This window comes from Cryptomeria japonica, chromosome 9 (genome assembly GCF_030272615.1).
Source record: "Cryptomeria japonica chromosome 9, Sugi_1.0, whole genome shotgun sequence".
Lineage (NCBI taxonomy): Eukaryota > Viridiplantae > Streptophyta > Pinopsida > Cupressales > Cupressaceae > Cryptomeria > Cryptomeria japonica.
Genome location: NC_081413.1, coordinates 10105745 through 10116296, shown reverse-complemented (window position 1 = coordinate 10116296; position 10552 = coordinate 10105745). Strand labels below are relative to the sequence as shown.

The 10552-nt window shown below is 34.4% G+C and overlaps 1 protein-coding gene across 1 annotated transcript; it reads right to left on the bottom strand.

The window, feature by feature from the left end:
* Positions 1 to 1274: 1274 nt before the first annotated feature.
* LOC131858244 (protein DMP3-like) lies at positions 1275 to 1724 on the bottom strand. Its single transcript, XM_059211425.1, has one exon. It carries the CDS (start codon positions 1722 to 1724, stop codon positions 1275 to 1277), a length of 450 nt encoding a protein of 149 aa, XP_059067408.1.
* Positions 1725 to 10552: the final 8828 nt, after the last annotated feature.

Below are 10552 nucleotides of genomic sequence, written 5' to 3'. Positions count from 1 at the left end.
AGCTCCATGCTTGGATTCTCTACCATTCCTACTTTTTCTTTTTGACTTTGCTTGATTATGGAAGAATAATCTCCTTGGCACTTCTACTAAGAACAATATGGTTACAAACACTTGTCACCATGTTGTTATGAAACACATATGAAATTATTGGTGCCTAGTTGCATAGGTCAAAATTCAAATGTTTTGTATTAATTTATCAGTTCAAATGACCAACCTAGCCACATAAAAGAAAGCATAATTCAAGGACAACAATGAGATTATAAAACAACTTAAAAGAAAGTATAATTCAAGGACAACTTAAAAGAAAGTATGTTTTTTATTAATTTATCAGTTCAAATGACTAACTTAGCCCCATAAATGAAAGTACAATTCAAGGACAACAATGCGATTATAAAACAACTTAAAATGTTGCAATCTCAACCTGGAGGCTTGGAGGCAAAACATATTATCTAGAGCTCTTAATTTATTAGGTGATTTCTTCTAAAAAGTCTACTTAGCCACATTTTTCAAACTTTTGGACAATTTTCTCTAGAATTTTGCTTGTAATTAATACAATAGGTATAGGTTTGAGGTTCACCACATCTTTATGCTTCAAACTGAGATGAGGCATAAACCTAACAAAGATTATTGATTATTATTGTCCTACTTATTTTCACTTATGTTATAGTGGATAATTTTTTCGCTTAATATTTTAGATAATATAAATTTCTCAATTGAAATAATATTCTAATGTCCATTTGTTGTCATCACTAAAAATTTTCATGTTTATAAATCTGTGATTGATGTGGGTAAATCCAACCAAATCAATCCCTATTTATGAGCTATAATGAACAATACAAATCCTACCAACAAAAACATAGAACAAGTCGACGCCACCATAATGTTCTATAAGCTAATCAGGATGGCCAATCTGGCGCAAATCCCTACCCTTTCAACTTTACAAGCTATAGGAAGCAAAGAAACTACATTTTGTTAAATTTTCTTATTTAGCCTACCATTTGTGTTTGGTATTATTAACAATATGATTTCTTCTGAATATAATGTGATAAAGCAATAAACTTTAAATTTATTTTAGATTGCAAATAATGTTTTGGATGATAAGGGCTATGATCATGGAATTCAGAAGAGCGAACACTTAAACACTTCTGAATATGAAAATCTGAGGCCCTTCACATAATGTGAAAATAAGATAAATGCATTGTACTGTGAGGTTTGACCTCATGTTGTGGTCACCGGACTAGTAATTCCTTGCCTTTTGGATGGAAGCTTAACAACTATGACACCACTAAGTGCACCCAGCGCAACAAGAAGTGCCTGATACACCTTCTGTATATTGGCTTCTTCAGATACTCAGACTCATTTGAAGGCTTAATTTGATTACCAGTGGTTAACCCTTTAATGGTGGCAATTCCATAATACACTTTGCCTGTGGAGGCATCTGTGAAGGTGTCTACCAGTGAAAAGAAGAAGCATGCTATTCCAAGAATACCCACAACCACTCCTACTAAATACTTATCTGATGTTTGGCATCCTTGACTATTGGAGAGAAGATTAGAAAGAGCCTGAAACACAAACAGAATTCCAGTGGGCAATATTTTTGCAATTTTTGATGCCAAAGATAATGTGCTATTGACCACACTTGAAGAGGTCGTCGTTGTCTGTTTTGAAGAAATGGGAATTAAGCTTTCTTCATTAGACTTGACATTGCCGCCTGACTGTTTCATATTGTTTAGATTTCTTGTTCTCTGGATTCTTTCTCAGAACTTCAATTTCAGAGAATACAAAACAATTCATTGACAGAAGTTGGAAATGAATTATACTTATATGTCTAAGACATTGGATTAGAGTTAGAAGTTACATTAACATGCTTTTCTCCTTGGATGGACCGCTGCACATTAATTTTATGAATGTCAATATGTTTTGTTTCGATTTACCTGATTTGAATAAAGACAACGAAATTGCCAACTAATTTATTAGGCATTTTCTAAAGAAGGGACGGTTGTTGGGTATACGTGACTTCAATCTTTGGTTGCTAGTGATTGCTAGATAAAATCTAATAGTTTTTCCTTATCATGGTGTTTAGTCCTTAATCTATTTGAATTGTCCTGCAGTTTAGAACATATTGAATCTATGTTCATGGTACAATACGCTATTCAAGGTAGTTGAAAAATCTGCCATGAGTTGTATGTTGTCACTGTAACAGTCGTCGTATAAGGTGAGCTTTAACGGTAAGAGCATAAGTACTCTTAAAAGTGAGAAACCACTTATGGCGATGAAGGTACCTTGCATTGCTATTATGCATAACTGGCTTCTGCTAATTCCAGGTGTACATGCAATGGGTACTCCTGTATCTGAAAACTTTTCCATGAATACATAGTTGTTAAGGCAACCAAAAAGTCAATTTTGAAGTTATCACTCTGCGATCCCATGTGAATTTTCCTCTGACGACAGGCCAGAACAGAATATCACAGACGTTACAAAAGAAGTGCTACAAGAAATTCATGACCATGACAAGTGTGGGCAGTAGTGGCAACGATAAAAAACAGAGTGACATCATGTTTGACCCTATATTTGGCAGCTATAAAAAGAAGCTATGTGTAAAGACGTCAATCTAGGATCTAACCCTAAATTACTCTTTATTCATAAATAAACTTAAATTTCAATCTCTAAGCATATTTTATACAAGATATAAACAAACATCGAAAATGGATATAAATTACATTCATAGATATATCATAATAATGCACATGAATAATACAATATCCAATACTAAGAAGTTCTTATTTCCTACTTAGGCTTCCAAATTGCCTTAAGAATATACAAGAAGATGCATCCGTCGATCTTTAGTCTGAGTCGCTTCCTTCTGTCTTTTGAATGCAGACGAGAACAAGAATCAGGTGCTTTTTCCGCCCAACCTTGAAGCTTACGCTTCCCCGGAATTCTTGGTCAATCAAGAATGCCCGACCCTGCACGAATTGGTTTAACCAAAGAAAGAGGGAATCTGGTGCATGCCTAGATAATATATGCATTTTCATTTTTCTTACTTCATTCTAAGAAACAAGCATTCGCTATCATACTAGGATGTGGTAGAGAGCATAAATAAGGAATTTCCATCATTTTCTATGGATAATTCAAACAATAACTCGGCCGAGTATATGCCATGCATAGCAAAATAATAGTTGGAAAAAGCAACTATTCTCCCTAAAACATCCACATTCGGCACCCATCCCGAAAAGTCAATTTTCTAACTCAAGCTTAACCCTAGCTTGATTCCCTCAAACACAAATTCCATTGAGAATATAATCTTTCTCTTAAAACAAAAATAGAGATATCATTTTTCCTTACTAATCATTACTTGTCTAATATATATCTATCGAAGACAATCTTTCATATTTTCGAAAACGATAAACTTTTATAAGCAATAATCTTAAAATCAATCTTTCAACTAAATAAAGTATATACAAAAGAAGGTGTTATACATGTATGAAATTAATCTCATATATAACCAAAAGTACGCAAACACATTCTTAAAATAGAAATAGAACTAATTATTTTTGTGCAAAATACGATATTAACAACATCTTTTCTCTAAATTCTTTTCTTCTATTCCACAATGGTTTACAAAGCATTTCAAATAAAATAATAAAATTGCTACCCATTTGGACATACATATCTATTATCTAAACTTCCATTTCTACACATTTTATACCAAATTTAACAAATAAAATAAAACATAAACAAAGGATTCTAAGCTCTTGGAAACTTAGAGTGGATTGTAAGATTTTGACCTTGTCGTTCTTCGTCAAATGATTCCACGCCTTGATTGCAAGTCTCTCTCTCTCTCCAACTATTCTTATCTCTATATCAACTATCTCTCTATCCAGCTATTCTTACCTCTATATCCAACTATCTCTCTATCCAGCTATTCTTACCTCTATATCCAACTATCTCTCTATCCAACTATTCTTCTCCTCTATATCCAACTTATTCTTCTCCCCTCTCCCTGTGAAAAAGAATGAAAGAATGTGTGTGTTTATATGTCTATTTATTCTAATCTTCAGCTACATTTGCTGCTATCCTTTGGGCCTTATTTACTGTTACCATTATTTCTATTGTCATGTTTATTAGTTGGTTATAACTGAAATCTCCACGCATGTCTTTAAATTAAATACGACCCTCATTTTGTGGCAAGCTCGAGTCTTTTTATTGTTTAAACTTGCAACCATTTTAGTTGGAGCTTTGATTGCTACTTGAGTGGAACATCGATCATGGAGGCGTTTACACTAACTGTCGACTTCTCAGCTTATACACCGAAGAGTCACGTTGCATGCCAAGTCGCCCACCAAGGGTCATGGGAGTGTTAAGTCTCCCATCGTGCCTTGGCCTGCATAAATGTTTTGACGGAGGGAGTCGACTAACAAAACGACCAAAGCGGCTCTTCCTTTGGCTTCAAACAGTCGTTTACCCTTAACCCGCCACCTTTTACTATTAACATGTTTAATAAAACAATAATATATTTGTAATATGGTTTTTTCTAATAATTTATTTATATTTTATATATATATTTAATGACTTTTTATTAATATTAAACATTAAACTTTGTTTAATAAATTCTTTGATAAACCCTGTCTTTGATTAAATATATATATCGGATTTTCATTACATAGTTTAATTTCATAAATACATATACAATAATTTCATACATATTTACAAGTACATGATCAAATTATTATTAGAATTCATACACACACACACACACACACACACATATATAATGCGTATAAATTTTTAATCTCAAATGATTACGTATATGTATAAACAAAATTGTTGACGAAGTCAAATTTCACGATAATTGGATATTGATGTATGTAAATGATTGAATAAATTTCTCATATATATATATATATATATATATATATATATATATATATTATACTATTATTCAATTTTCAAAAGTAAACTCATAAGTACAATTTTCATACATTTATACATATCTAAAAAGAACAATAAACCTAGGGTCAATATTCATTTTTGAATCATTTATACATTCTATCTCTTTTAACAATAAAACATAATATTTCACAATCACTCACACAACTTAGATTTAATTCAAACACTACTCACATCATGCAATTAATGCACATGTATAAACATTTAAATCAATCTACTTCTCATTCCAAATTCATCATTTCAATTTGAACAAACACTCAAATAAGGTCATTTAAATCATCCATATTTTCAAGATGCAAATTATAAATCCTAATGTGGTGTGTGAGAGATTCCCTTTTCCATCGAAGTCATTTAGTTAAAAACAATTCTACCTGATTTGTGTTCTCGCCTTCGACCTCCTTCACCTCATCCTGCATTACTTGCACTCAAAATTTTATCAGTATTGACAAACCTAAAAGAATATTTAAATGTCGAGTTTCATATCAATTGCAAGAGTAAAAAGCATATTATATTTCCTCATACTAGATTATGAATGATCTAATCTGTTTTAAATTTCAAAATCACATTACATTTTTAAATTGCACATTATTAAATAAAACGATTCGTGACATCCTTCCCCTCTTGGAAGAGACATCGTCTCGATGTCTTGCCACTCATCAATAATCACAAAACCATAATATCTCATAAAATGTCAATCTTACCTCAAATTCAAATAATAATACCAAGAGCACACAGGCTATCCAAGTTTACATCATAACTAATAATAATAATTGTTTCAAAATATCCAAAATTAAATAGTAGTTATTTCCTAAGAAAGCAAATGAGGAAAATGACGGTCAATCATCTCAGCATCCTCCCATGTAGCACTATCCTCAGAATATTCATCCCACTGAACCTTATACTGAGTGAAATCTCTACTACGTAGCTTCACATTATGTTGATCTAGGATTCGGATAGGCTCCACTAGCACCACCCCTGGATCCTGAACCTGTAAGGATTGCCAATCAAGAATATGAGATGCATCAGCATTGTAAGGTTTCAATAAAGACACATGAAACACATTATGGATTCAAGCTAGAGCAGGGGGTAAAGCTAATCTATAAGCAACTGGATTGATAACCTCTAGTACATCAAAGGGTCCCACATATCTTGGAGCCAATTTTGATGATTTTCCAAATGAGATAGAGCTCTTATGAGGTTTGACTCTCAAAAAGACTTTATCTCCTACAGCGAATTTTCTAAAAGTTCTATTTCGGTTTGCATAACTCTTATGTCGGTCAGCTGCTTCCTTCAATCTACTCTTAATCAACACCATCTGCTCAACCATTTCCTTGAGTAAATCTGGACCAATAATGATCCTATCCTCTAGTCTATCCTAGCTGATAGGTGTGCGACATTTTCACCCATAGAGTGCTTCAAAAGGTGCCATACCTAATGATGCATGAAAGGAGTTGTTATAAGAAAACTCAACTAAGGGAAAGTACTCCTCCCATTTGTAGTGCTGATCCATGCAATACATTCTCAAAAGATCCTCCACTACCTGATTAACTCTTTCTGTTTGGCTGTCAGTCTGAGGATGATATGCTGAGCTAAAATTTAGCCTTGTTCCCAATGCTGCATTCAATGTTGTCCAAAATCTAGAAGTCATCCTGGTATCCCTATGAGATATTATAGTTTATGGAACTCCATGTAACCGAAAAATTTCTTGCACAAATTTCTTCACAAGAACAAATGATCCATCTTTTAGATTACCAGGTATGAAATGTGAAACTTTGGTCAACTTGTCCACCACTACTAAGATAGTGTCATGCTTATTCTTACTCATCGGTAATCCTTGGATGAAATCCATACTGATTACCTACCACTTGTATTCTGGTATAACATGTTGAAATAGAAGTCCTGCTAGATGAACATGTTCAACTTTTACTCTTTGACATTCCAGACATTGTGCTACATACTCAACCACTTCTTTCTTGAGTTTAGGCTAGAAATACAATGTTTTCAAATCAGCGACCATCTTTGTTATTCCAAGGTGTCCTGAATAAGGTGTATTGTGCATCTCATGTAAAATCAACTTCCTCAACTCTCCTCCTTCTGGTATATACATCCTTCCTTGGTATCTCAAAATACCCTCTGGTTCTATCTCATATCCATCATAGCGATGGTTTGAAGAGTCTCTTTCCAAGGCTTGTTTAACTCTTATATAATGTTCATCTTCGGAAAGATTCTGCAACACTTGTTGCTTCAAATTTGTCCTTGTTGTAACCATTGCAGATAGGTGTCTTCTTCTGCTGAGTGCATCAGCTACTCTATTTTCCTTCCCTTGGATATATTCAATACCAAAGTCATACTCACTTAGAAATTCAAGCCACCTTCTCTGTCTTGCATTTAGGTTAGGTTGTGTAAAAATATACTTCAATCCTAAATGATCCATTTTAAGCTCAAAAGGCTTCCCTAAAAGGTAATGCCTCCACATTTGTAATGCATGCACAATAGCTAGTAGTTCTAAATCATGTAGAGCATAATTCATCTCATAATGCTTTAGCTTTTATGATTCATATGCAACCACCTTTCCTTCTTGCATCAATACTGCTCCCAAACCTTCACCCGAGGCATCTGTAATTACTACAAAATGTCCATTGGGATTTGGTATTGTTAATACTAGTGCTGTTGTCAATTTCTGCTTCAGGAGTTGAAATGATTCCTCACATTTCTCAGTCCATTCAAACTTTTTTTCCTTTTTCTAAAGTGAGGTAATTGGTGCTGCTATCCTGGAAAATCCTTCCACATATTTTTTGTAATATCCAGCAAGACCCATAAAACTTCAAACTTCTGAAACATTCTGGGGTGTTGGCCAATCTACTATTGCTTCTATCTTTGCAGGATCAACTGAAATTCCTTCGGCAGATATGACATGACCTAAGTATTGCACCTTTTCCTGAAAGAAGGCACACTTAGAGAATTTCCCATAAAGTTTATGATCTCTCAATCATTGCAAAACTATCCTTAGGTGCTTCTTATGTTCTTCTTCATTCTTAGAATAGATCAATATGTCATCTATGAAGATTAGAACAAAGTCATCCAAGTATTCTCTGAAAATACTATTCATGAGGTTCATGAATGCTGCTGGGGCATTAGTTAAACCAAATGGTACAACTGTGAATTCATAGTGCCCATACCTTGTTCGGAATGTAGTTTTAGGAATATCTTCATCCTTAATCCTTAACTGATGATATTTGGATCGAAGATCGATCTTGGAGAATATAGATGCACCTTTCATTTGATCAAATAATTCATCTATCCTTGGTAGAGGACATCTATTTTTTATGGTTACTTTATTCAACATCCTATAATCAATGCATAACCTCAAAGTACCATCTTTCTTCTTTACAAAGATCACTGGTGCACCCCACGAGGATACGCTTGGTCTAATAAAACCTTGCCTAAGCAATTCTTGCAATTGAGCCTTAAGCTCATATAGTTCTGTCGTTGTCATTCTATATGGAGCCTTAGATTGTAGCTCCGTTCTAGGTAAGAGTTCTATAGAAAAATCGAACTCTCTCTTAGGTGGTAACTTGGTAAGATCTTCTGGAAAGACATCTAGAAACTTTGCAAGGACAGGATAATCTATAGGAATTTTCTCTACATTATTCAAATCGTTAACCATGATGGCAATGATGGAACATCCTTTTCTTTGGGCCTTCTTGAGTTGCATTGCCGAAATGTATCTCAGATCAAGAGGACTTTGAGACTCAAAAATTTCAACGGAATTCCCAAAATCATCCATGCAACTAATGACCTTATCTTCACAGTTCACTATGGCTTTATGTTTAGTCAACCAATTAATACCTAAGATCACATCATATGATCCTTGTGGTGCAACATAAACGTTAACTTGGATTTGGAAACTAGGAAGTTCTAATTCATTGCAAAATAGACAAGTATCTACCCTCTTTTCTGCTCAATTTCCATACTGAACCATCCATGAATTTGAAATATAACCAGGTTTAACAGATATTCTAGAAACTACTTGTCGATCAACAAAACATTCAGTAGCTCCCGTATCTATTAAAATAGAAACTGGTTGTCCAAAGAGCTTACCCGTAATCTGGATAGTTGCGGCTTGGAAATCAACTTGATGATTGTCGACAGCAGTGTGAATCCGATGTTGAGGGACTCCTTGCTGATATGATCCTCTCTGTGTTGGGGTACGTTGTGGACAATTGGAGGCATAATGACTCCCTCCACAATTATAACACCCATCCCTAGGATCAGGATGACCACCTGACCTTCCTCTGTCCATATTTTGTTGAGCATTGGTGTTATAGTTTGCTTTCTTATTTCCATCCTGATTTTCTCTTCCTTTTTCTTGGGTGTTGGGTCCCCTCTTAAGATTTCTTATCTGCCGATTGTTTCTATTGTGATTCCTTTGGAAATTTCTATTCACAAAATTCGGTCGGTTGTTCTCATTCTTTCGGAGGTTCCCCAACTGCTGTAACTTCTACTCTTGCTTAGTCACCTTTTCAAATACCTCCACCATAGTTAATGGATTATGGATATCCACCTCCGCTCCTATATGGGTTCTTAAACCCAAAATGAACTTCTGAATGCAGAACCTTTCATCCATCTAGTATTGCGGAACATACTTAAGGAGATTAGTAAATTTCTCCCAGTACTGTGTTACCGACATACTACCTTGAGTAAGGTTTTGAAATTTTGTCATCTTCTTGTCGAAGAATAACTATGGAAGCCACCTTTTCCTGAAGGATTGTAAAAACAAATCCCAAGTGATCTCTCTTGGTTGTAGTTTCCTTTCTGACTTTTCATTGTCCCACCAAGTAGCAGCTTCACCAGACAACTGATAAGCAGCCCAAACTGCCTTGGTTTCATTTGACATGTTGCGGAGACCAAAATATTTCTCCATTTCAATTACCCATTCCTCTGCACCATCGCCAATTGTTTTTCCATCAAACTTTGGCGGGGCTATCCTTTTCAAATCCTTTGCCAGCTCTTCTTCTATTCTAGCTTGGTTGTCGGGTTGCTCCTCAACCCTTGGGGCTTCCTGTCGAACTTATCTGACCCTTCGAACCTCTTGTTCGAGATCATTCATCTTTGCACTCTGCTGATTGAGCAGATCAAGAATCTGATCTAACCTATCGTTCCCATTACTTGACCCCGCCCTTGTGGTTCTTGAGGCCATTTCTATTTATTAATTTTGCAACAGGGAGATATTGATAATTCTTAGCGATAAGAGACATATTTGCAATGTTACGTCTTTCGTAACTTTTATAATATTCCCTAACTTATAGCCTTATAAAACAACTAGAGAGTTTAATACTTTTATTGAATATTTAAGGAAAACAATATAAATTTAAAATATAATGATATCAAATAATTTCATTCTACTTCTTTCCATTTACTATATAAGCTAGGTTCAAAGTATATATATATAGATATCATTAAGAAATACACAAATTTTTTTAACTCAAAATACAATAGAAGACATCTTTATTTGATAATAGAAGAGAATACATCTTTATTTTATAGTAGAAGGGATTACATCCTCATTCGGTAATAGAAGGAAAGACATTTTTATTGAAGT

Coding starts and splice junctions, on each gene's coding strand:
- LOC131858244 (XM_059211425.1), bottom strand. CDS start 1,724: ATGAAACAGTCAGGCGGCAATGTCAAGTCTAATGAAGAAAGCTTAATT.